General features: G+C 37.4%; 3 protein-coding genes across 5 annotated transcripts; all 3 read right to left on the bottom strand.

Moving 5' to 3' along the window:
* Positions 1 to 842: 842 nt before the first annotated feature.
* Positions 843 to 6203, bottom strand: LOC110746197 (disease resistance protein RPV1-like). 3 transcript variants are annotated; one of them, XM_088249716.1, is made up of 7 exons: positions 5952 to 6203; positions 5183 to 5722; positions 3700 to 4798; positions 3318 to 3617; positions 2335 to 3192; positions 1735 to 2251; positions 843 to 1547 (listed from the first exon to the last, which is right to left on the bottom strand). In XM_088249716.1, the coding sequence occupies exons 1-7, from the start codon at positions 5957 to 5959 to the stop codon at positions 1384 to 1386; spliced, it is 3486 nt and encodes a 1161-aa protein (XP_088105842.1). In that variant the 5' UTR covers positions 5960 to 6203; the 3' UTR covers positions 843 to 1383. The 3 variants fall into 3 exon arrangements, with proteins under 3 accessions (XP_088105842.1, XP_088105843.1, XP_088105844.1); XM_088249717.1 differs by lacking the exon at positions 5952 to 6203 and having other exon boundaries at positions 3700 to 4911; positions 5183 to 5310; XM_088249718.1 differs by lacking the exon at positions 5952 to 6203 and having other exon boundaries at positions 5167 to 5306.
* Positions 6204 to 9711: 3508 nt separating this feature from the next.
* On the bottom strand, positions 9712 to 14296 carry LOC110745537 (disease resistance protein RPV1-like). Its single transcript, XM_088248644.1, has 6 exons — positions 13785 to 14296; positions 12169 to 13270; positions 11787 to 12086; positions 10820 to 11662; positions 10238 to 10729; positions 9712 to 10004 (listed from the first exon to the last, which is right to left on the bottom strand). The coding sequence occupies exons 1-6, from the start codon at positions 14294 to 14296 to the stop codon at positions 9858 to 9860; spliced, it is 3396 nt and encodes a 1131-aa protein (XP_088104770.1). The 3' UTR covers positions 9712 to 9857.
* An 8298-nt stretch (positions 14297 to 22594) lies between these two features.
* On the bottom strand, positions 22595 to 27054 carry LOC110745536 (disease resistance protein RPV1-like). The gene is made up of 6 exons (XM_088248643.1): positions 26546 to 27054; positions 25091 to 26189; positions 24708 to 25007; positions 23719 to 24567; positions 22950 to 23556; positions 22595 to 22857 (listed from the first exon to the last, which is right to left on the bottom strand). Exons 1-6 carry the CDS (start codon positions 27052 to 27054, stop codon positions 22595 to 22597), a joined length of 3627 nt encoding a protein of 1208 aa, XP_088104769.1.

The following is a 27054-nucleotide window of genomic DNA, read 5'->3' as shown; positions in this document are numbered from 1 at the left end:
TTCTCGTCGAACATGAGCATAAGCTTGCTCTACTGTAGGAAATGGACTCATTTGGAGCACATCACTTCGGGCTTTGTCTAGTCGATCATCCAAACCATCCAAGAAAATATAAACTCGATCTTCTTGGATGATATCATAGTATTTTTTGATATCCAACTCGCACTTCATCTCATTTGGACGGCGAAAATCGATTTCTCGCCATAAGCCTTGGAGATCATTGTAGTAAGCTTCAATCGAACCTCCCCCTTGTCGCATACGGGAGATTCGCCTTTTAAGATCATACACCTGGGAGGTGTCAGAGCCATCAAAGTAAGTTGTGGCTATTGCGTCCCAAACTCCTTTGGCCGTCGAGAATCTAATGAAGTTGCCAATTAACCTTGGCTCCATGGAGTTAATTAGCCACCCTTTCACGATTGCATTTTCTGTTCGCCATCGGTTGAATGTCGAGTCCGTCTGAGAAGGTGCTGGGAGTTCACCAGTGAGATATCCCAGCTTATCCTTGCCAGCAACATACATCTCAATAACTTGAGACCATAAGGCATAGTTGGAGCCATCCAACTTAATGCCAATTTGTGCAGGAGAGGTTTCGTAGGTAATAGTCGGGGTCGGGGTCGGGGTCGTATTTGATGTTGATGCTTGTATCTTCATCAACTCAACCATTTGAGCAGCAAATTCGGTGAAAGTAGTAGGATCGGTGGTGCTACTTTCAACATGGGAAAAATCATCTTCTCCCATGATGGAAACAACAATTCAAGACTAGAGTCAGCAAGATCGCTGCTCTGATACCATGTCAAAACATAGAGAATATTGAGAGAAGAAAGTGGAAAGTGTAGAAAGAATGAGAGTTGTTGAATATTTTCTGATTTTCACTTATGTTTTCATTACTTACAATCAACACATATATATACAAGTTCCTAAGCCCCCCAAGTTAGGCAACCAACCAAGTTAGGCAACCAACCTAGTCAAGCCCCCCAAATATTGTAGGTGCCAAACATAGTAGGTGCCAAACATTAATTGACTATTACTAGCCACATTAATTGACTACTAGACAACATAATTAACATAGACAAATTCAACATATGACAACTTCTAACAGTATAGTGTATAGGCCTTTGGATCCAGGCTCTGAAATTTTGTCTGTTATTTAAATGATTTGAGTATGTTGTCCTGATATTTCTGTAATCCATTCCATACCAATTTTTGCAATGTTAGCCTCGTCTTCTGAACGCATAGCTTTGTTGTAAATCACAGTGAAGATCTGAATTGGACAGTTGCCAATTATTGGTTCAATAGAAGATGTATTTGATGCTATGAAACGAATAGGTCTTGGGAAGACATTGGATGTACAAATAACCAGCTGTTGAGTTGAGATGTACAAATAATTCAGCCACGGCTTTCTGACTGTTGCTTCTGTCTGCGTGAGAGAGAGAGCGTGAGGTTGCAAGCTGCGGTGATGAGCACTTTCCAGCCATGGAGGCAGCTGCTGCAGTTATTACTGCCTGTGGGGGCTGCAATTGAGCGATCATCCTGTTGCTCTTCTTCATTGTCTGAAAAACATACAAAAATAACATAAAATCCCAATTTAAATTAGAGGAAACTTATTTTTCAAATGAAATATGGATCATCAAATGCGTCAATAATTTATTAGGGGTCTTTTTATTTTTATTCTTATAATTTAGTTTGTTTTGGAAATAATTGGAGTAAAATCATCAAATGCGTCAATAAACAACACACCTCTTGTATCTTCATCATTGAACAAGTAATCAAAGTCACTCATAAAATATGGATCAACGGTGGTACTCATCATATTATGACTCTCTTGTTCCACCTGCACAAACTGGATCCCCAACTCCTTTACCTGAAAGCAATGTGCCATACGTACTGAAACCACCACTTGATCGCCACCTTCTAAGTGCTCATCCTTAAACTTCCAGTGGCTTAACCATATAATGTCTTCTCCATGTGGAATACCAAAGTGTTCTGGTAAAGAGTACCACTTCAGACCCTTGCTCTTATTTCTGACTCTAGTAATCATATGCCCAGCAATACCTTCAATACCATCCCAATAATTGTAAAGAAATTGAGAGCTAGAACTCGCATAGACAGCACAGACGTTCAAGCCATTAATTCTGTGATTATCAAGCAAAGGCACAGTAAAAGATATTGAGGACCCTCTACTTTTATGGCTGAATTGGCCTGGAACCTCATTCCCACCAAAAAATGTGCTGAATATACCTTCCTCATACCATCCCTATATATATGCAATGGAAATGACAATATTAGTCAACCATTTCCTGTGATCATTAGAGAGAGAGAGAGAGAGAGAGAGAGTACCCGGACGGGACGTACGGCGGGACGCCAAAAATGCCTTGAAAAATAATCTGGTTCGTGCATTTGAATGGGTGCCATTGATTCCAACAAGTTGCACAATCCCAAGAGGTTGATCATTTCTGCATCAACTCTACGAATGGGTTTGAACCTGTACTCCCACTCAACTAGGTTGTAGTTGCCACCTTCTGATAAAGAAAGTGTGAAGTATGAAGAGGATTGATACGTTATTTTTTCCAATGATATGCAATCTACGATAATCAAGCGACCATGTTTTGGTAAACCCACAAGCGATTTGAGCCTTGTACACTTCTCAAAAGAGAGTTCATCGAGCCTTGTTAAACCTTGGATGCAATTTGGCAGGCTACAAATTGGATTATTCCCTACGTTTAGTCTTCGCAATGAAGATAGATTACTAAAATCCCTAGGAAAGTTATCATCCGAAAGATTGCACCCCCAAACACTTAAATTTACTAAAGAGCATGGTAAAGAACTCCAGATACCTAAACTTCTTCCTCGCCATACTTGAGTTATCGGGATTTCATCCATCTCAAGCACTTTCAGAAATTCCATGTTCCTTAACATCTCAACTGATAACTCATTAAGATTTGTGCAACCAGATATAATAAGTGTTTTAAGTGATTTTAGCATACACATGTTCTCTGGAAGCATCCTAATATTTTTGCAATCCTTCATACTCAAGTAAACAAGTCTCTCAAGGTTCCCAATGGATTCATTGACATCAACCAGTCTTTCACAATCTACAAGAATCAATTTCTCTAGATTTGGGCAAAATGAGAAGTCGGTGATTTCTGTAAGTGAATGAGAATGGCTGAGATCAAGGATCTTCAATGATGAAAGACGCTGTAGGGGAAAAAATGAACATAAGAAAAAAAATTGTGGGGAGTTACTTGTTATAGATATATATATTTTTTTACGAAACTAAAAGCCAAAGGAAAGTGAAAATTGAAAAGCGTAGGGTAACATACTTTTGTTCCTTTGAAGACTTGCCTCAAGCCGCTATATTGCATTTCAAGAACAACCAGGCTCCCCAAAGGAAAATCTGTGGGTATAGAATCCAAAGGAAACTTATTCCAACACAACCATCTTAATCTTGTACAAAATTCTGCATAAGATCCGTCGAGTTGTACATGATTAAGATGGAGTAGTTTTAGTTCATGCATCCTTGCAAATGCATTGGTTTCCAAGACTCTCTCCGTTGAGTTTATGTGACTGTTTCTAGGGAGCATGTGCATGTCGAGGAGAAGGCCTTCAATTGAATCTGTACCCTACAGAAGAAAGGGGAAAAACATTTGAAAAATACTTACAAACGAAAAACATATATGTGTGCATATACGACGTTTTTCTTACATTCTTTTCTGTCAAGATATTGAAAGCATCCTTATGTTGCCACACTCTACTACGCTTCCAAGGCTCCTTTGATTCCAAGCGAACAATTTCTCTTCCCATTCCACGAATCTGGTCATGCATCTGCACCTTCTCACATTCAATACTCACCAAACATCTATCGATGAGATTTTGAATGCCAACAATTGTATAGAAATCACATCCATCTAGTATGTTAACAATGTAGTCTTTGTCCTTTTCGATAAAGAAACAAGCAATGTGGAGGAATAAATTTCGGTCATGGTCATCTTGCAAAGAGTCATAGCTTACTCTTAGTTTATTTATTATTTCACCATTTGGAATGGCTTCTAACTTCTCCAGTGCACTTTTCCATACATCTATACTATCCCCCAAGTACATAGAAGAACCTAAAACTTTAAGAGCTAATGGAAGTCCTCCGCAATGATCCACTATTTTTTGCGAATATTCTATGTAACCTTCAACGGGATGGTCCTGACCAAAAGCATGCCAACAAAAAAGCTCCAATGATTCCTTGTCATGCAAAGTTTGAACTTCAAGCATCTCAATAACTCGATGAGTCCTTAACAATCTTGCATGCCTAGTTGTTATTATGATTTTACTTCCTGGATAAAACTGATCTTTCATCTGAAATACTGCATCTAATTGATCCATACGATCCACATCATCGAGAACAAGGAGAACCTTCCTAGAGCTTATTGCATCTTCAATCTCAGTTAATCCTTCACTAACATTGCTTATTTTCATTTTTCTCCCATTCAAAATATCAGAAAGAAGCTGTGTTTGTATTTGAACTAAGCCATTGGGTTGCTGCGAAACTTCTTTTATGTTTTCGAGGAAGCTGCTTCCGTCAAACCTTTCATAGTTTGAATTATAAACAAACTTTGCAATGGTTGTCTTCCCTATTCCACTCATGCCATAAATTACAAATATGCCAACATCATCTGATTCATCTTGTAACCATAAATTAAGTTTGTGGACTTGAGAATGCATTCCGATCATGATGTGGGGAACACTTAGGGGTCTACGCCTTAGTTTTTCTCCTATCACTTGAACAATCTTGTTGATAAACTTTGACTCGTGTCTGAAAAGTTGCAATCCAAATGAAAAAAATATATCAAACATCCTTGCAATAGTACGATCCGTCTAATTCATTATTGGACTTCAACTCTATTGTGAGAAGTTTTTAAAATACGCCTGTATTAAAGTAGAAATAATTATACTCTCGTTGAAAAAAAAAAAAAAAAATCGATAGTAGAATTATCCTTAATTTTTTTTTATATTTATTTTAAGGATAGTAGAATATTCTTACTGTTAAGTTTATATTGAGGAAGATACATTTTAAAGTAAAACAAGCCATCCAAAAATTCAGAAATATTATATGAAATCTCCATTAACACACCTTAAAAAGTGAGTCCATTTTCAGTATTTTAACTTTAGAAAGAGACTTACAGATAAAAGAAATTACCCATCAGCTTGATTTTGTAAGACCATCCCTGCCAGATCTGCAACCTCTGCAAGTGCCTCCCTCCATTCCTTCACTTTGTTCGACGGTTGGGTTTTTTGGTGTCTAGCAAATGCCTCCGCAAGACCTCCTTTCTGCTTCCGCAAGTCGGATGGATCCACGTCGTAGAAGACAGGTAAAACGACATGGTCAGCTGAGATCCTCTTGCGTTCAAGGATCATGACGAGCTCGTCAAGGCACCATCTGGACCACGCGTAGTTTTTCGAGAACACAATAACAGAAGTTCGTGAGTGTTTGATTGCTTTCTGCAGTTCGGGCTTGATACCTTCTCCTCTCTTGACTTCATCGTCGTCTCGGAAAGTGCGAAATCCGGCTTTGACAAGGGCCGTGTAGAGGTGGTCAGTGAAAGTCTTGCGAGTGTCTTGGCCTCTGAAACTCAAGAACACGTGATAACGACAATATCGAGAAGTACTGGAAACAGAGGAGGTTTGTGGATCGGCTGCTCTCACAAGTGCCATGGAGGTTTGTGAACAAGTAAACTGCCTGGATGGATTGTATAATAAACAAGCAGATTGTGAATGACCAAATGAAAGCAATTATTTTGAGTCAAGTAAATGAAATCATTATGTTTTTTTTTTCTTTCTTTTAGATAAAAAAGGGAGAAAGTGACAAAAGCAATCCAACTAGTGGCAGCTTTATTTGTGTCTTTTCAGAAGATACGGCCCCTTGAAATGAAAAGTGAGTAATGTCATGACAAATTCTGGGTACACACCATGCCATTGCCAGGAAACTTCTGCCTAGTATCACTTCGATCTTGCGGGATCCAAATTTTATGCTCCAATAAACTATGGGCTAGTTGCGATTTTGAAATTAAAATTAGTTCTCATCTTGTATGTATTATTCCTCGATTTGTTATGGGTTCCCTTGTTTGTTTGGGCCTTTGGTTTTCTTGTCTGAAACTCAGGAACACGTCATAATGAAAATACCGACAAGTTTAAGAAGAGGAGGTTTTCCGAGCTGCTCTCACAAGTGCCATGGATGAGGTGTTGTGAACAAATACACTGTCTGCGTGGAAATATCGACAAGTAGATGGCATGTGATGTGTTTTGTTATGGGACCTACCTTTGACTTTGTTGGCTTGACAAGTGCTTTCGGTGGTATTATCTTTTGAGTGATAAAATTATGTGCATGGGATAATGTGTTCCCTGGGAGCGGATCGGCTGTCCCAAAATTACATGCACCCTTGTCTTTCCTATCTAATTGTTTGACACATGTCCACCCACTTAACCCTGAATTAACTCCGTTAACTTAATAAAATTTAGAAAGAAAAAACTCTTCCCCTTCCCTGACCCCCTCCCTCAACCACAAAATCACCATCACGAAGGAAAATCATATACCAGTACACAATCCCAGAAACCGAATTTATCCTTCTTCCCCTTCCCTGACCTCCTCCCTCTCAGCAGCACCCACCTCTTCCCGTCCTTGTGATTTCTTCAAAATGCGAACTACCTCAAGACCCTTCAATTCATTCAATAAAATTATCAAATCACCGATTCAAGCCTTTATTTTTGGGTGCATGAATCCTAGAAACCCAATTGAAAGACTAACAATATTGAAACCCTTCCAATTATAAAACCCAAATTTGAGGGGGGATCGGGAAGAAGAGGAGGAGGTGGTAGTGGAAGAGAAGTGGGCAAGAGGGTGGAGGTTGTGTGTGGCTTAGGTGAGGGGGCTGGAACCAGCGAGGTTTGGGGCTGTCGAGGTTGGGTACTTTGTGACTGCTGTTTTTTTTGTTTAGGATTTAATTTTTTTTAATTTTTAATTTATTGAAAATTAACAGTGTTATTATTATGATTAAGTGGGTGAACACGTGTCAACAAATTATACAAGGGACACGAAGAGACATGGAAAAATAGGGACAGTGGATCCCCTCCCGTGTTCCCTTGGCTCCATGGGCAGCAGCCGAAAGCGAGATGAAAAAGAAGAAGAAATCATGGTGCCTAAACAATGTATAGTTTTAGACATTATTTTATGGGAGTGTCCAATTGATTGGTGACATGTGTGCTACAACATTTGTGAAAGACTTTTGGGTTCTTTGTTTGTCCGTTCAAGCCGTCCACTTTGAGAAATAATTGGTTTCTCTCTTTGTTTAATAATTGATACAAGCGTTACTAAGAGAATTTGAACACATGATCTAGAATTGGATTTAATGCGATGTTTAATAATGAGTGTTGCTAAACGAACTCTAAAATTAACTGAGTGCACCCTATGATCTAAATACACCTTAATATTTTAATTAAAATATAAAATTAACTAAGTACACCCTATTTAACTATCAAAAATACCCCTGATACACCTATACACTCTATCACACAATACCTTAATACCAATCATAAACCAAATTTCTCTTTTTACATGAATTTGTGCCCTATGTTTATATTTATAAATGTATTGAATTTATAGACACACACATTGAACTTATTATTTGATTTCACAAGTTATATGAAGGAATTTTCATGGGCCCTCAACATAATATTTGGATCTAAACCAGAAAAGCTATAAAGGCATTTCCGATGTTTGTAGCAAGTCTGTAGCATACCCACATGGTCATGGATCTCTTCAAATCATCAATATTAAACAACCCAGAAATTGCTCCCTTTGAAGAACAAATTAAAACCAATTTCCAGAGAAAGGTTACAAAACATTGTTGGCAATGAAGAACAAATCAAGACAGTATAACCCATTTGATAACAAAATCAAAATGAGATTTACCAATATCAGAGGACCATAATGCCATTATAATGGTATGATGACGGCATTTTTGTAATGGTGGAGAAGCGAATGCGACGACGGTGTTAGTGTGACGGTGGAGGAGACGATGTTATGAAGGAGGCGTTATGTCGGTGGAGAAGATGACAACGGTGTTTGGGATTTAGGATTTAGGGTTCATAATTCAATATATCCTTTTTGGTCATTTTATATTAGGGTAAATTAGTAATTCAATAAATAATTTGGTAGTAGGGTGTACTCAGTTAATTTTAGGGTTCATTTAGCAGCACTCTTTTTTTAATACTCATCATGCGTCATTAGCCTTAATTGTATCTTTTAATTAATATTTTGCTTTGTTTGCATCAATTTCCTCCTTGATATGTCATGAAAGTTATGTTTCTATTTGCACAAATTGATTAATTTTATTCCTTTACTCTGTTAGAGCACTTCCAGCGCTAGGCATTAACCCGGGCAAAAGGCCCCCCGAAGCCCAGTTTCGCACTCCAGCGCAGCACCTGCAGCCCGGGCAAGCCATGGGTCCCACCAGCCCTGGCAAGCCCAAGGGCAGATCTTGACTGGGCTGTTGCCCTCGGGCTGCTGACGTCAGCAGCTGATTTTCAATTTTTTTTTAACTGTTGGACCCACCAGCCCACATTGCCCAATGGTTACAAGCCATGTGGCTTCTCCTGGAGCCTCCAATCAAAAAATCTTGCACAATCCAACGGTTGTCCAATTTTTGGCTAAAAAAAATTGAAAAAAATATCAAAAAATTCTTGAAATTTTTTCTATACATACCTACCAATATTACCTACCAATATTATTCACTTTCCAAAATTTTATTAACTAAAAATTTCAAAATTTTATCTGAAAATGTTATCTTGATTTTTAAGTGAGGATTTTACTATAAATATTAACACTTGGGAATTGAAAATCTTATCCAAAAAGCTTATCAAAATCAATGGTTTAAGTATAAAAAATAAAAAATAAATTTAATTGAATAGTAATTGCCTTAGACTTGCCCTAGACTTAGCCCTCATGGGTGGAACCACAAATGGCAAAGCTGACACTATTCATGTGAATAGTGTCAGCCCTTGCTTGCCCTTGCCCTAGACTTAGCTCTTGTGGGTGGAGATGCTCTTAGGAGACACAATGTGATGCTGGTGCACAAGCTGATGGCGACCCAGAACTTTTAGACGACTCCGAGTTTTACCAGCAATTACTGAAAGAATTTTTTGAGACAATTGACCCAGCATCTTCTGGTAAAATTATTGGGGCATCCCATACTTCATATGAATCTTTTAAATGTGCACTTATATGGTTATACCCAATCTTTAAGAGTTCCTGTAGTTCAAAACAACAAATGCAATCAAATTGCGTTGAAAAATTCTTGCATTTTCAATTGTTTAATATTGTATCTCCCCAAGTGGTCAAAGTCAATAAGGTCACTGCATTTTCTCCGTTATGGTGGGTTTGGAACTTAGTCGATCCTCAACTCTATTATTCAAGTTGCTAGAACGTTCAAAATGGAGCGGTCTGGCATAGTTGTTTCCTGTTATTGCCAGCATATTATTTAATGATTCTGATTTTCCTCTATTTGGTTATCCGCAGAGACGGCCTTTTATTCTCTGAAAAAGTTGCATACTAAGAAGAGGAAGATTGTGGACAGACGAGCCTCTAAGAGTCGCAAGACCTGCTATGATTTGTTTTGGAAATTAATAAATATGCTTTTGCAGGTATAATGTTCACGAGAGGATAGTAAATTTCATGGCTCCGGAGCCTATGACCCTTCCAACTATTTGTCTGGGTTGAAGAACCAGAAACGAGCTTCCGTGTATAGGCCTTTGGATAAAGGGAGACAGCCACTCTGTCGGGCAATTAACCAGCTGCTGAGTTGAGATGTACAAATAATTCAGCCACGGCTTTTGGACTGTTGCTTCTGTCTGCGTGAGAGAGAAAGCGTGAGCTTGCAAGCTGCGGTGATGAGCACCTTCCAGCCATGGAGGCAGCTGCCGCAGTTATTACTGCCTGGGAGCATCCTGTTGCTCTTCTTCATTGACTGGAAAACATACAAAAATAACATAAAATCCCAATTTAAATTAGAGAAAACTTATTTTTCAAATGAAATATGGACTGACCTGGGAGCATCGTAGATGATGAATATCCTATCCTAACAACACAGATTGTGATGCTAATTTAATTTACTAGGGGTCTTTTTATTTTTATTTTCATAATTTAGTTTATTCTGGAAATAGTTGGAGTAAAATCATCAAATGCGTCAATAAACAACACACCTATTGTATCTTCATCATTGAACAAGTATGGTTCTGGGTCCACCCATGGATCAACAGGATAAACGGTGTTACTCATCATATTATGACTCTCTTGTTCCACCTGCACAAACTGGATCCCCAACTCCTTTACCTGAAAGCAATGATGTACTGAAACAACCACTTGATCGCCACCTTCTAAGTGCTCATCCTTAAACATCCAGTGGCTTAACCATATCATGTCTTCTCCTTCACCTGGAATGCCGTAAAATGATGGCCCATAGTACCACGTCAGACCCTTGCTCTTATTTCTGACTCTAGTAGTCATATCATAGTAAGGAAAACCAGAGCCAGAACTCGCATAGACAGCACAGACGATCAAGCCTTTAATTATGTGATTATCAAGCAAAGGCACAGTAAAAGATATTGAGGACCCTCTACTTTTATGGCTGAATTGGACTGGAACCTCATTCCCACCAAAAAATGTGCTGAATATACCCCTTTCATACAGTCCCTAAATATATGCAATGAAAATGACAACATTAGTCAACCGTTTCCTGTGATCATTAGAGAGAGAGAGAGAGAGAGAGAGAGAGAGGCGCACCTGGACAGGACTCTCTATTGATGAATTACTGTTTACATTGTGCATCCGAATGGTTGCCATGGATTCCAAGCTGCACAAGCCCAAAAGGTTGATAATTTCTGCATCAACTCTTCCAATGGGTTCTAGCTTGAAACTATGCTCCCACTCAACTTGGTTGCGCTTGTCAGACATATAGGTATGCGTTTTCCATGGAATGTACTGATATGTTATTTTTTCCAATGATATGCAAAGTTGGATATTCAATTCATCTACTTTTGGTAAACCCACAAGCGATTTGAGCCTTGTACACTTCTTAAAAGAGAGTTTATCGAGCCTTGTTAAACCTTGGATGCAATTTGGCAGGCTACAAATTGGATTATTCCCTACGTTTAGTCTTCGCAGTGAAGATAGATTACTAAAATCCCTAGGAAAGTTATCATCCGAAAGATTGCACCCCCAAACACTTAAATTTACTAAAGAGAATGGTAAAGAACTCCAGATACATGAACTTCTTCCTCGCCATAATTGAGTTATCGGGATTTCATCTATCTCAAGCACTTTCAGAGATTCCATGTTCCTTAACATCTCAATTGATAATCTATTAAGATTTGTGCAACCAAATATAATAAGTGTTTCAAGTGATTTTAGCATAATCATGTTCTCTGGAAGCATCCTAATATTTTTGCAATCCTTCATACTCAAGTAAACAAGTCTCTCAAGGTTCCCAATGGATTCATTGACATCAACCAGTCTTTCACAATCTACAAGAATCAATTTCTCTAGATTTGGGCAAAATGAGAAGTCGGTGATTTCTATAAGTGAATGAGAATGGCTGAGATCAAGGATCTTCAATGATGAAAGACGCTGTGGTGGAAAAAATGAACATAAGAAAAAAATTGTGGGGAGTTACTTGTTATAGATACATATATTTTTTAACGAAACTAAAAGCCAAATGAAAGTGAAAATTGAAAAGCGTAGAGTAACATACTTTTGTTCCTTTGAAGACTTGCCTCAAGCCGCTATATTGCATTTCAAGAACAACCAGGCTCCCCAAAGGAAAATCTGTGGGTATAGAATCCAAAGCAAACTTATTCCAACACAACCATCTTAATCTTGTACAAAATTCTACATAAGATCCGTCGAGTTGTACATGACTAAGATGGAGTAGTTTTAGTTCATGCATCCTTGCAAATGCATTGGTTTCCAAGACTATCTCCGTTGAGTTTTTGTGACTGTTTCCAGGGAGCATGTGCATGTCGAGGACAAGGCCTTCAATTGAATCTGTACCCTACAGAAGAAAGGGGAAAAACATTTGAAAAATATTTACAAATGAAAAACATGTATGTGTGCATTTACGACATTTTTCTTACATTCTTTTCTGTCAAGATATTGAAAGCATCCTTATGTTGCCACACTCTACTACGCTTCCAAGGCTCCTTTGATTCCAGGCGAACAATTTCTCTTCCCATTCCACGAATCTGGTCGTGCATCTGCACCTTGTCCCATCCATCAATAATCACCAAACATCTATCGATGAGATTTTGAATGCCAACAATTGTATAGAAATCACATCCATCTAGTATGTTAACAATGTAGTCTTTGTCCTTTCCAATAAAGAAACAAGCAATGTGGAGGAATAAATTTCGGTCATGGTCATCTTGCAAAGAGTCATAGCTTACTCTTAGTTTATTTACTATTTCACCATTCGGAATAGCTTCTAATTTCTGCAGTGCACTTTTCCATACATCTATACTATCCCCCGAGTACATAGAAGAACCTAAAACTTTAAGAGCTAATGGAAGTCCTCTACAGTGTTCCACTATTTTTTGCGAATATTCTATGTAACCTTCAATGGGATGGTCCTGACCAAAAGCGTGCCAATTGAAGAGCTCCAATGATTCTTTGTAATTTAAAGTTTCAACTGCATGCACCTTAGTAACTTGATGAGCCTTTAACAATCTTGCACGCCTAGTTGTTATTATGATTTTACTTCCTGGACAAAATCGATCTTTCATCCGAAGTACTGCATCTAATTGGTCCATATGATCCACATCATCAAGAACAAGGAGAACCCTCTTAGAGCTTATTGCATCTTCAATCTTAGTTAATCCTTCACTAACATTGCTTATTTTCATTTTTCTCCCATTCAAAATACCAGAAAGAAGCTGTGTTTGTATTTGAACTAAGCCATTGGGTTGTTGTGAAATTTCTTTGATGTTTTCAAGGAAGCTGCTTCCTTCAAATCTTGTAAAGTTTGAATTATAAGAAAATTTCGCGATGGTTGTTTTCCCTATTCCACTCATCCCGTAGATTAGTAGTATGCCAACATCAGTTGATCCATCTTGTAACCAAAGATTAATGGTTTCCACTCGAGAATGCATTCCAATCATGTTGGGGGCAATACTTAAGGTTGTGCGACTTAGTTTGTCTCCGATCACATTAACTATTTTCTTGATAAACTTTGACTCGTACCTAATAAATCGCAGTCAAAATGAAAGATTCAATCAAAATAAAGCATATGGAAATAAGTTCAGAAAGTTAGAAGGTATACAAATATATAATAGATGAGTGCTGAAAGAGTTAGATAGAACTTAAAACTATGTTTGCAATAACAGCTGGATAATAGGTATTTCTCTGTCTTTGCATCTCAGTCCCGGATACCTTTAGAAGAATCTTTATTGCTCAGGGTGTCTTGAGTGTTTTTGTGGATGTGCTGGATATTAGGGTTATTAAAGAATCTATGAATATTTTTTATTTTTTTATTTTTTTAATTTATTTGAAAGGACAGAATCTATCAAAATTTAGTCCAAAAGCACTAAAGCTCAACCAAACGTAAACAAAAACAAATAATTTCAAATCTAGATCAAACATATTATTAATCGATCAAATATACATTTTTGTACGAAATACATATTAATAACGAGATACTAATTCAGTTGCAACCAAATAAAGAAACTAATTCAGTTGGTAGTAGGAATGAAATTACCCATGAGCTTGATTTTGCAAGACCATCCCTGCCAGATCTGCAACCTCTGCAAGTGCCTCCCTCCATGCCTTCACCTTCTGCAGCGGTTGAGTTTTTTGGTGTCTAGCAAATGCCTTTGCAAGACTTCCTGTCTGCTTCCTTACATGGGATGGATCCACATCGTAGAAGACAGGCAAAACGACATGGTCATCTGAGGTCCTCCTCTTGCGTTCAAGGATCATCACCAGCTCGTCGAGGCACCATCGGGACGACGCGTAGTCTTTCGAGAACACAATGACAGAAGTTCGTGAGTGTTTGATTGCTTTCTGCAATTCGGGCTTGATACCTTCTCCTCTCTCGACTTCGTCGTCTCGGAAAGTGTGAAATCCGGCGCTGACAAGGGCCATGTAGAGGTGGTCAGTGAAAGTCTTGCGAGTGTCTGGGCCTCTGAAACTCAGGAACACGTGATAACGACAATATCGAGAAGCATTAGAAGAGGAGGTCTGTGGATCAGCTGCTTTCACAAGAGCCATGGATATCGACGACTTGAAGTGGTCAAGAACAAACTAGCGTTTGCTGGTTTCTCTGATGAGCTGTGGAAAATTAATTTAAAGCTTCAATTGAAAGCCAAGCATGTTATGATGAATTGCAGAATTCAATGAATGAAAAAAGACAGCCTACCTATAACCCCATTGACTTGACTTGAAAAGCGATTAGGCTAACATAGCACACAGAAAATTCATGTCACTACTACAAAATAGTTAAACCACGACACAAAATAGACAACAGTGCATCTTAAAACTGTCGTTATGTTTTAAAAGACGACGGTGTTTTCAAAACCGTCATGATATATCATCTTATGCACTACTAGCGTTAGATTGATTTTTAAAAGACGACACTTGTCACTAACAAGCGTCGTCTTTTAAAACACGCTGAATAAAAAAAAGGCCACTTGATTTTTAAAAGACGACGCTTGTTAGTGACAAGCGTTGTCTTTTAAAAATCAAGTGGCCTTTTTTTTGGTAAAGACACGGTTTTTTTTAAAGAACTGTCGTTTATTATATGTAAAGATGACGGTTTTTTTTAAAGAACCGTCGTCTATTATATGTAAAGACGACGGTTTTTTTTATTTAAAAAGGGTCGTCTATTGTATGTAAAGATGACGGTTTTTTAAAAAAAAGGGTCATCTATTATATGTAAAGATGACGGTTTTTTTTAAAAAAAAAGGGTCGTCTATTATGAAGTAAAGATGACGTTTTTTTAAAAAAAAGGTCGTCTATTATATGTATAGATGACGGTTTTTTTTAAATAACTGTCGTTGTTTTGTTATATAGACGACGGTTTATGACAAAAAATCGTCGTTGTTTATAGGTAAGGACGACGTTTTTGTTAAAACTGTTGTTAATTGTAGGCAAAATACAACGGTTTTTATTTGCAAAAAAAGGCCACTTGATTTTTAAAAGACGACGCTTGTCACTAACAAGCATCGTCTTTTAAAACACGCTAAAAAAAGGCCGCATAAGTGAATTCGCGCTAGACAAATTTTCAGATTTTCCCCCGTCTCTGAAAACCTTATCTCTCCCTCCTTGAAACCCTACTGAGCTCTCTAAAACATTCTCATGAAACTCTCTACAAAGTCATCAGAAAATCGATATCAATGAAGGAGTTGATAGATTGAGGTCTTCGCAGATCCATAAGATAGAGAGGGAGGTTCTGTATTTGAGAATCAAAGCTGGTTTGGATGGTGAAGATCTCGATCTCCACGCTCTTTAACGATGATCTCCATCTCAGGCGTTCAACTCTCTCATCAACCTCAGCGGCTTGGTCCGATTAGCTTTCCAATTTCGTAGCCGCGATCTAGAAAGACTCGTCAAAATCTGTCGCGCAGGCCACTTCAGGCCCATGGCTGTCGTCACCACTTCAGGCCCTTGGCCCGAGCACTCCTCTGAAGGTCCAAGCCCTATAATTGTCCTATCTCCTGATAATTGTGAAGATCGAAACCCTAGCCTCCTACCTTTCGAAAGGTTTGATTTGAAAGTCACATAATCTCTCAATACCCTTCTATATCTTGCTAGTGAATTCTTGATTAGTCTATTTGCGTTTCTGGTATGTTCTTTGTCTCCCTGAGATTATTTCGGCTGTAAATCGTGATGGTTGCACCAAGTTGTGAACCTTGTTAATCAGTTATGACCTTTTCAGCCATATCTATTGCTCTTCTTCTCTGATTACACTTTAAGGTAATAGCTTATCCAAGTATATTACTATTGTGCTTCTTTTGAGAGATCATGCTCTAACTCCTTTTTTTTTTTTTTTTTGCAGATTTATAACTTTTTTTTTTACAGGTTTTCTATGGTCTTTTCTATGTGAGTCATATGTCTTTTTGTTGTTGAAAATTTGTTACCTTCTCTTTTCACCATCATTTTATTTATATATTTTCCCTTTTGCAGGTTCTCGATGGTCTTTTTTATGCTCATTTTACAAGTTTTCTATGGAAATATGGTCCAATGGTAAAATTTCTCTTCCACCTAATTTTATATGTTTGTAATCTTAGCTTCTTTTTTTTTATTTTTTTAATCTCTATCATTTTGATTTATTTACAGGGATGATGGAGGAGACTTCGGTTGTGCATCATTTGTATGTTTGGATGAGGAAGACTTGGATTAGGAGTACGTAGGTCTTGTTAGGAAAATATTGTACTACTTAATTACCATATGTATCAATTGAATATTTATATTTAATTGGTAGGAATTATGTTTGTTGTAGAATAAAGTTTTATGAAAGAAACTATTTTTGAGTGTATATATTCATTAATAAGCATTATGGTTGGTTTTCTAGTTAAAATCACTGTATAGCATCATAGGAAATAAAAAAGAACTAAAATGTAGCAGTTTGGGAACTTATTAGATGACGGTTTTTATAATAAATCATGGTATTTACAAATAATTAATGACAGTTTTTATAAACCAACCGTTGTCTTTATAGATAATTAACAATGGTTTTTATAAAACAACCCTCGTCTTTACAAACAATCCACGACGGTTTTCATAAAAAACCGTCATCTTAACCTATAATACACGACGGTTTTATTAAAAACCGTCGTCTTTCCTCCTATAATTAACAATCTTTACCTCTAAACAACGATGATTTTCTTTAAAAACCGTCGTCTTTATAGATAAATAACGACGGTTTTCAAAGCATTACAACGACGGTGGATCCCCGTCGTCTATTTCGTTTTTTGCAGTAGTGTGTTTTCTCAAATGTCTTCATTAGAAAATGACCATAATGTCACATAACAGTGATTAAATACCAAAATTAATTTCTCATTGGCTGAAGTCTCTTCATCTTATCACGTCCAATTCCTTACACTTGACTCCAAAAGAAATAATGTCATTGTTGTAACCATTTCTCTATTAGGTTATTAGTCGTCGTCTTGCCTATTTTAATTGCTGGAAAACTGGCAATTGAGGTTCAAATGGGAGGTGCTGGTGGTTGCGGTTTAAGGATGGACGGGACAGTTGGGCTTTAATTGCTGGAAGAGTGAGCATTTGTTATTGGTATGCTTGTATTTCTCTCTCTGCTTACCCGTGTATTTGGGGTCAGGAAAGTAGGCATGAATTTTGATGGCCCCAAGCAGCCCAAAACTTCCACTATCTGATCCCTCAACGGGCCTTATGGACACTTGTAACCATCCACACCACAAACCGCTTAGCAAGCCCCAGGTATGTATGTGGCTTGGGCCCACTTAAGCTTGTCTGGTGGTTTAGCATATGATAATGTATTGGCATGGCATGTACATTATTTATATATTTATTTAATGGATAAATTCCTAAAATACAGCTTGGATTAACGTATAACCAACATTATATGTTATATTGGGCTTTAAATATTATTGGGCTTCTCGTGACATTTTGGGCCTCAACATATTGTTATTGCTATCACGTGGCTGCTGTGGATGATTCCCAGCAAGGACATTGGAATTGCCCATGGTGAAGACAAAGGAGTGAAACCCTCAAAAGTTTCAAAAGAAAATAAGGATGCAAATCACGAGCCACCAGATTGGTGCTCTGATACCATGTAAAGAATAAAAGAGATGGAATAATCGTTATGTACATAATACTATCCTTTATATACTAGGTACAATCTCCTATTCTAGCAATGTAAAGAATAAAAGAGATGGAATAATCGTTCTGTTATTGATATGCTGCTGTACATAATATTATCCTTTATATACTAGGTTTACAATCTTCTATTCTAGCATAATTCCTAATTAAGGCTACAATCCGGGTTCGACCCATAAACCTTGGGGTCTAATATAGGAAAGACAATTACAATATTTACAATCCTTCAATTACAAGATTTGATTTCCAACAGGTAGTTCTTGGAAATTTCATAATGATCGCTTTCATGGTTGATAACGAAGGATTTGATATGAAAGCCTGCATACTTTTCTTGGTCTATCAGCTAGCTAAGCCTACCCACCTTATACAAAGACTTGTAAAACTTATCAAACACGTTTTTTTTTTTTTCCTATCAAATGATAGGAATATCATTGATAAGTTAGAAGACTCGATTACAATAGCCACATAAGTAATCAATCACTTGAAACTCATATTTAGACTCAAATAAGACCTAATACAGGTTTGAATAGGAGTACAAAAGATAATAACGGCTACGATACACCCATATCAATAAGGGTAAAAGATAATCACGACTATGGTACTCTCACCAATGGAATACAAAAGATTATCCAACACGTTCATGCTCTAGTTTCGTACTGATTTTGAAGTGATGATTAAAAGGGAATTGGAACTTGCTTACTTATATATTTACTGTCCGTATGTCTATTTGACTGTGTTTTGGCTTTCAATTTCGATGCATGCCATATGCGGGTCAGTTTCTGTCTTGTATGATTCTATCCAGGACAATGCATGCCATATAGTAGATACTCGATCGAGATTGCAAGGCTAGTCATGCATCAATCTCACCTTTTTCCACATCAGTTTTGGCTTCTTTTTCTTTGATATTTCTTCAACTTCAAGAATCTCTCAAGTGGGTCGTCCTCCATTTGACTATCGAATGGCTATAACTTAAGGCAGCCTTTCAGGGAAAAAAAAGAAAAAGAACAAAGACTTATGATTTCATTGACTTGATTAAGAGTCGTTTCTACAACAGATCCAAAATCATTTTTGGCATCATCTTCATCTTAGTGTGTGGAATAGATTCATGATAATGATATAATCAATTCGAACCCCCCTCATTAATGTAAGAGTATCAATGATGATGATATTGCCAAGTGTCAACAGATCAATGAGTAAGCTATTAGAATGTGGTTAGAGTTGTTAGCAAAGTGAGTAGCCAGCTAAGACTGTAGTTAGGCTGATATAAAGATTGTAATGTGCTCAGTTAGAGCTTAATGAAATACAGAAACCTACAATTCCTTTTCTGAAATTCTCTCTGCTTCTACAGTTTCTTTACTCTGTTCTTCAATTTCTCTTCATCTTAACATGGTATCAAGAGCCATGGATCGATCCTGAGTTCTTCTGCTTCCGCTTTCTCTGCCTTGATATTCTCTTCTGGCCCTCCATGGAAATCGACGTCAATATCTGCTTCTTCCATATCATTCTTGGATTCTCAATTTCGTCAAACTGAATCAAGGTTTGGGTTTCTATTCAGCTTGCTATTGGGGATTTGGGTTTCAATAGGGTTTTGTCACTGTTTTGGGAATTTCCAATGTTCTTGATCGATTGCTAGTCAGTTTTGGGGCTTTTATATGAGATTGCTGATTTCAAGCCTTTGAATTGGGGATTTACGAATTCATCTCTGCTTCGAGTAATTCTCCATTGATTTGCCAATTCAAAGACCCATCGATTGGGATTTGTTGTTGTTTTCTGTAAGAATTACTACTCAACTTGTAGCTGCTCAGATTGATTCGACTCGCTGACTTCAATTCCATGTTTGCCTACGAAGGTTCTATTTCCTCAACTATGGTGGATTTCAGATTATTAGTTGCATTCCTGCTATTTGGATCCTATGAATGTTCTTTTGGTATGTCTGTTGTTCATCCTCTATCTCTCTGATTTCAATAATTAGAGAAATACTATGTTCAAAGATTCCAGCTTTCTATCCACCTTTGATAGTTATTGTAGCTGCTCCCAAATCAACTATTGAATTCCTTGCTATAACATCACCTTCCTGTTCTTGAATACATCACCATGGACCAAATATTGATGATTCATTTATTATTTGCTTTGTCAATTTTTCTCGTTCATCCAAAATCTCAGTACCCCTATTCTTGACTCTTAAATCCCACTTCTTTGGAGAACAAGAAAATCTTCAATCACTCAATCCTTACATGATTCTGTCACAATTCTCTTCTCACTCTTCTTATCTCAGGGGACAAAGAATTTCCCATTTCTCATTCTCTTCTATCTCTTTTCTCTAATATCTAAGGCAACAAAAGAATTTCTCAATTCTTCCTCTTTCCTATCTCCTTTCTACAATCTCTAAGGGTACAACAAAATTTCCCAATTCTTCTTCTTTTCTATCTCCTTTCTACAATCTCTAAGGGTACAACAGAATTTCCCAATTCTTCCTCTTTTCTATGTCCTTTCTACAATCTCTCTGATTAGGGAACAAATGCATTTCCCAATTCTTCTTTCTTTCTATCTCCTTTCTTTAAATTTTCAGGGAACAAAGAATTTCCCTCTTCTCTTATTCTATCTCTTTATATATGTGGGAGGTCTGATTTCTTATTGAGGATGCAATTATTTGGCAAATTTGGGATACTTGGTGGTTCATACCTTGAATCAGTTGGTAAATCTCATAGGCACACAGTTAATCATTTGTGGTACTAAGGTTGCGAAATTTGTGGACTAGAAGAGTTGCTGGAGTCTCTCAATGGTTTACCTTCAGAATACAACACTTTTAGGTGTGTTATGTGATGTCAAGAAAGTATGCTCTCATTCCAGGAGTTTCACTGTCAATTGCTTGCTGAAGAAATAATGATTGCATATTCTGGTCGTGCTTGCTATGGAGGTTCAGATCTATAGCAGCCCTTGCAGATTCTGTCATGCCTCCCCTACAGCATGAGTTTTGCCTCTCTTTTTTCACATCACTGTTCCAATCTTATGCTTGGCTCCTCCAAGCATGAGATTGAGGGGGGATGTAAGAGTATCAATGATGATGATATTGCCAAGTGTCAACAGATCAATGAGTAAGCTATTAGAATGTGGTTAGAGTTGTTAGCAAAGTGAGTAGCCAGCTAAGACTGTAGTTAGGCTGATATAAAGATTGTAATGTGCTCAGTTAGAGCTTAATGAAATACAGAAACCTACAATTCCTTTTCTGAAATTCTCTCTGCTTCTACAGTTTCTTTACTCTGTTCTTCAATTTCTCTTCATCTTAACAATTAATGGGACGGCTAATTAGTCTAGAAGAAGAGTATGATCAACCCCTTCAATCTAATGGGTTTTCTTAATTACACTTCAAGCAATCTTTCACTCTACAGATTGTGATAAATTTTTGTAACCAACCTTCAAATGTCGCTTTTTAAACAATAAATTAAAACTTGTTTATCTATATATATAAAGCAAAAGGCTGAGAATGGTGAAACATTCAAAATACAAGAAAATGCCATTGGTTAATGCAAAAATTAAGAATTGAAATTATTAATTAAATGAGGATAATATGGTAAATTCACACTTTTTCATATTTAAAAAAATTAAAATTAAAAGAAAAATCAGATAATGGCCAATTTTTATGGAACACAACTACCCATTATCTTTTTAATTCTAAAATAAATTTTAATTTTAAAAAAAAAACCTCTCGCAGGCGCGGAAGCGCGTGGAGAGGCTAGTCTTTATAATATTGAAAGATGCCCTAAAATTTGTATCCAAACTATGAAATCGCAGAATTACAAAGTAAGCCAACGTTGCAAATTTGTTTCATTTTTTTTTTTTTGAACGGGCAGAGTAAATCTAATTATAAAAACCTAGAATATTTAAGCTTTACGTATGAGGTCTCAAGTTCATATTAGTCAAAGATTCTCAAGCGTGTATGCTCCATTTGGGACTAATATGTCAAAAAACGTCGCCTAACCCAATCAGTTGCTGCTCCAACAAATACCACTCTTTACATTATTTTTCTTGAACTTATTTGTTTAGGGACTAATTAGGCGATTAGTTCAACATAATCATAAATTAAGCAGGCGTATTACTCTGTTTTCACTCTGTGACCTTTGTTACTCTGTTTTCCGAGAGTTTTACGTTATGGGTTCCCTTGTTTGGGGCTTTGGTCTTCTTTTTTGGGCTTTTGGAACCAAGACCATATTAAATTCATGGCCCCAGTAGCTGATGGTTTTGTTACATTGGTCAAAAGCATAAGATAGGCATAGAAACCAAATCAGATTGGGCCATGTTTTGAGTGATTGTAGAAGACCCATGGGTGTGCTGAGCATTTCTGTTAGTGCAAGAAGAATGGGTGTGTAAAGGAGATTTGTGAGGAACTTAGTCGATCCTCAACTCTATTATTCAAGTTCCTATAACTTTCAAAATGGAACGCTCTGGCATAGTTGTTTCATTTATTAATCACTATTTGGTTGTCTATAGATTTATTCTCTGAAAAATTTACATACTAAGAGAATGTTCTTGATATGCATTGACTGTTCTTGATATAGAATTAAACATATGGTACTGAGATTTGTAATGCGCTTGAGATTTTGGCTCTTTTCAGCACCTGTCATAAATTAATTTTATAAAATGAGCAGCTCAAAGAATCAAAAGAGAACATTGCATTGCGTGATACATATTCGAAGAAGATCGATGCATTTGATGCTAGGAAATGAAATAGGTCTTAGGAAGGAAAACATTGGATATATGCAAGAAACAACTGTATGCAGTTCGGGTACAAAGTTTATCCACGGCTTGTTGACTGTCGCTTCTTTTGTGTGAGAGAGAAGACCGGGTGATGAGAGAAAGCGTGAGAAAGAAGCAAGCTGCGGAGATGAGCACCTTCCCCTTCCAGCCACGGAGGCCGCCGGATTTGCTGCTTGTCGTGACTGCAATTGTCTGATCATAATGTTGCTCTTCTTCTTTGACTGTAACAAAATAAAAAATAACAGAAAATCCCAACAAATTAGATGAAACTTAATAGTCGGAGTAAAATCAAATGCGTCAATAAACAACATACCCGTCGTATCTTCATCATCAGAGTCCTCAAGGATCTTATTAAACCAAATCGGATCTTCCATTTCATTTCTGCTAAAAAGCAAGTATACTCCTGGCTGATATTGACCCAAATTTCCACTGCTGACACGTGGATAATAAGAAGCATCTGTGGAAACAGTCATCATATTATGATTCTCTTGTTGCAGCTGCTGCACAAGCTGGATGCCAAACTCCTTTACCTGAAGCCAAGGTTGCATAATTACTGAAACAACCACTTCATCGCCACCTTCTAAGTGAACCTGCTCCTCCAACTTCCAGAGGCTTAACCATATCATGTCTTCTCCTTCACCTGGAATACCATAGAATATTGGGCAATAGATCCACTTCAGACCCTTGCTCTTATTTCTGACTTTAGTAACTAGTGGCCCAGGTGGCCCAGGTGAAGCTCCAGCAGAATAATTAGCATGCAAGTTTGTATAGACAACGAAGACCTTCAAGCCTTGAATTCTTTGATTGTCAAGTAATGGCACGGTAAAAGATATCGGGGACTTTGTACTTTTGTGGCTGAACTGCCCTGGAACCTCATTCCCAGCAAAAAATGTGCTGAATATACCCTTTTGATATAGCCCCTGTAAATCACAATATTATAAGTAAATTCTTTACTATGAGAGACAGAGACAGAGACAGAGACAGAGACAGAAAGAGAGACAGAGAGACAGAGAGAGATAGAGACAGCGAGACAGAGAGACAGAGAGACAGAGAGACAGAGACAGAGACAGAGAGACGCTCACCTCGACGGGATTCCAAACATCCTTTGCAGACGTCCAATTTCGTTTGCCCATCCGAATGGGTGCCATGGATTCCAAGTTTGACAAGCCCAAAAGGTTAATCATTTCTGCATCAACACTTCCAATGGGTTCTAGCTTGTACATATTCTCCCACTCAACTAGGTTGCGATTGTTTAACAACATGGTACGTGTTCTGGACCGACGGCATTGATATGTTATTTTTTCCAATGAAAAGCAATCTGCCACATTCAACGTGGCCACTTTTGGTAATCCCTCAAGCAATTTCAAACTCCCACATCCCCAAAAAGAAAGTTCATTGAGCCTCGTTAAACCTTTGATGCAATTTGGTAGGCTACAAATTGGATTGTAACCTACATTTAGTCTTCGCAATGAGGATAGATTACTAAATTCCCTTGGAAAGGCATCATTCGAAATATTGCACTTCTGAAGATTTAAATCAACTAAAGAGCATGTTAAAGAACTCAAGAAACATGAACTTCTTCCTGGGACTAGTTCACCTATCAGAATTCCATCCGTATCAAGCACTTTCAGAGATTCAATGTTCCTCAACATCTCAATTGATAACTCATTAAGACTTGTGCAACCAGATATAATAAGTGTTTCAAGTAATTTTAGCATACATATGTTCTCTGGAAGCATCTTAAGATTTTTGCAATCCTTCGTATTCAGGTAAACAAGTCTCTCAAGGTTTCCAATGGATCCATGGACATAAATCAAGCTCACACAATCTGTAAGAATAAGTTTCTCTAGATTTGGGCAGAATGAGAAGTCAGTGGTTTCTGTAAGGGAATGAGAATGGCTGAGATCAAGAATCTTCAATGATGGAAGACACTGTTGGGGGAAAGATGTACAGAAGCAAAAAATGTGGGGAGTTAATTGTTAATAGATACAGAATTTTTTTTATGAAACGAAAAGCTTAATGAAAGTGAAAATTGAAAAAAATAAAATTAGAAAAGCGTAGAGTAACATACTTCTGTTCCTTTGCAGACTTGCCTCAAGCTGCTATATCTCATTTCAAGAACAACCAGGCTCCTCAAAGAAAACTCGGTGGGTATAGAATCCAAAGGAAACTTAGTCCAACACAACCATCTTAATCCTGTACAAAATTCTGCATAAGATCCGTTAAGTTGTACATGACTAAGATGGAGTAGTTTTAGTTCCCGCATCTTTGCAAATGCATTGGTTTCCAAGACTATCTCATTTGAGTTTATGAGAATGTTTGTAGGGAGCATATGCATATCAAAGACAAGACCTTCAATTGTTCTCGTACCCTACAAAAGAAAGGAGAAACACATTTGGAAAATATTTACAAGAAGGAAAACATATATGTGTACATATAACACATGTTTCTTACATTATTTTCCGACAGGATTTTGAAGGAATCCTTATGATGCCATACTCTACTACGCTTCCAAGGCTCCTCTGATTCTTGGTTAACAATTTCTCTTCCCATTCCACAAATCAGGTCATGCATAAGCACCTTGTCAAATTCATCAATTGTCACCAAACATCTATCAATGAGATTTTGAATGCCAACCATTGTATAGAAATCACATCCATCTAGTATTTTAACAATGTAATCTTTGTCCTTTCCGATAAAGAAACAAGCAATGTGGAGGAATAATTTTCGGTCATGGTCATCTTGCAAAGAATCGTAACTTACTCTTAGCTTATTTATTATTTCACCATTTGGAATGGCTTTTAATTTCTCCAATGCACTTTTCCACACACCTATACTTTCCCCCAACAACGAAGAACCTAAAACTTGAAGGGCTAATGGAAGTCCTCCGCAATGATCGGCTAGCTTCTCTGAATATTCTATGTAATCTTCAATGGGATGGTCTTGGCCAAAAGCGTGCCAACTGAAGAACTCCAATGATTCTTCTTGAGTCAAAGTTTCAACTACATACACCTTAGAAACTTGATGAGCCTTTAACAATCTTGCACGCCTAGTTGTTATGATGATTTTACTTCCTGGATAAAACTGATCTTTCATTCCAAGCACCACATCTAATTGGCTAATATGATCCACATCGTCGAGAACAAGAAAAACCCTTTTAGAGCTTATCGCATCTTCTATCTCAGTCATTCCCTTACTAACACTGTGTATTTTTACTTTTCTCCCGATCAAAATATCAGAAAGAAGTTGTATTTGTATTTGAACTAGGCCATTAGGTTGTTGTGAAATTTCTCTAATGTTTTCGATGAAGCTGCTTCCTTCAAATCTTTCGAAGTTTGTATTATAAACATACTTTGCAATGGTTGTCTTCCCTATTCCACTCATGCCATAAATTACACATATGCCGACATCATCTAATCCATCTTGTAACCATAAATCAAGTTCGTGGACTCGAGAATGCATTCCGATCATGATGTGGGGAACACTTAGGGGTCTACGCCTTAGTTTTTCTCCTATCACTTGAACAATCTTGTTGATAAACTTTGACACGTGTCTGAAAAGTTACAATCCAAATGAAAAAAATATATCAAACATCCTTGCAATAGTACAATCCGTCTAATTAGTTATTGGACTTCAACTCTATTGTGAGAAGTTTAAAATTACGCCTGTATTAAAGTAGAAATAATTATACTATCCTTGCAAAACCAAAACCAATTGGCAAGGAGATAATAATTATACTACCCTTGCAAAAAAAAAAAATTAATAAAAACAAAGTAGAATATTCTTACTGAAATTCAGAAATATTATATGAAATCTCCATTAACACACCCTGAAAAAGTAAGTCCATTTTCAGTATTTTAACTTTAGAAAGGGAATTGTAAATAAAAGAAATGGTAGGAAAGAAATTACCCATCAGCTTGATTTTGTAAGACCATCCCTGCCAGATCTGCAACCTCTGCAAGTACTTCCCTCCATTCCTTCACTTTGTTCGACGATTGGGTTTCTTGGTGTCTAGCAAATGCCTTTGCAAGACTTCCTGTCTGCTTCCGCACATCGGATGGATCCACGTCATAGAAGACAGGTAAAACGACATGGTCAGCTGAGATCCTCTTGCGTTCAAGGATCATGACGAGCTCGTCAAGGCACCATGTGGACGACGCGTAGTCTTTCGAAAATACAATAACAGAAGTTCGTGAATGTTTGATTGCTTTCTGCAGTTCGGGCTTGATACCTTCTCCTCTCTGGACTTCATCGTCGTCTCGGAAAGTGCGAAATCCAGCGTTGACAAGAGCCGTGTAGAGGTGGTCAGTGAAAGTCTTGCGAGTGTCTTGGCCTCTGAAACTCAGGAACACGTGATAACGACAATATCGACAAGAATAAGAAGAGGAGGTTTGCTGAGCTGCTCTGACAAGTGCCAT

Source organism: Prunus avium, chromosome 2, assembly GCF_965620075.1.
Source record: "Prunus avium chromosome 2, drPruAviu1.hap1.1, whole genome shotgun sequence".
In the NCBI taxonomy this organism is placed as follows: Eukaryota; Viridiplantae; Streptophyta; class Magnoliopsida; order Rosales; family Rosaceae; genus Prunus; species Prunus avium.
Note: the sequence above shows the minus strand (reverse complement) of the source record. Positions and strands in the feature narration are given on the sequence as shown.

Bases quoted from the DNA above. Each gene is read 5' to 3' on its own strand.
- LOC110746197 (XM_088249716.1), bottom strand. The intron at 4,799-5,182 runs GTAATTTCTTTT...GCAACTTTTCAG, and splicing joins TTACAAAATCAAGCTGATGG to ACACGAGTCAAAGTTTATCA. The intron at 3,618-3,699 runs GTAAGAAAAACG...TTTCTTCTGTAG, and splicing joins ATATCTTGACAGAAAAGAAT to GGTACAGATTCAATTGAAGG.
- LOC110745537 (XM_088248644.1), bottom strand. From the start codon at position 14,296: ATGGCTCTTGTGAAAGCAGCTGATCCACAGACCTCCTCTTCTAATGCT. The intron at 12,087-12,168 runs GTAAGAAAAATG...TTTCTTCTGTAG, and splicing joins ATATCTTGACAGAAAAGAAT to GGTACAGATTCAATTGAAGG. The intron at 10,730-10,819 runs GTGCGCCTCTCT...GCATATATTTAG, and splicing joins CAATAGAGAGTCCTGTCCAG to GGACTGTATGAAAGGGGTAT.
- LOC110745536 (XM_088248643.1), bottom strand. From the start codon at position 27,054: ATGGCACTTGTCAGAGCAGCTCAGCAAACCTCCTCTTCTTATTCTTGT. The intron at 25,008-25,090 runs GTAAGAAACATG...TTTCTTTTGTAG, and splicing joins AAATCCTGTCGGAAAATAAT to GGTACGAGAACAATTGAAGG. The intron at 23,557-23,718 runs GTGAGCGTCTCT...TGTGATTTACAG, and splicing joins ATGTTTGGAATCCCGTCGAG to GGGCTATATCAAAAGGGTAT.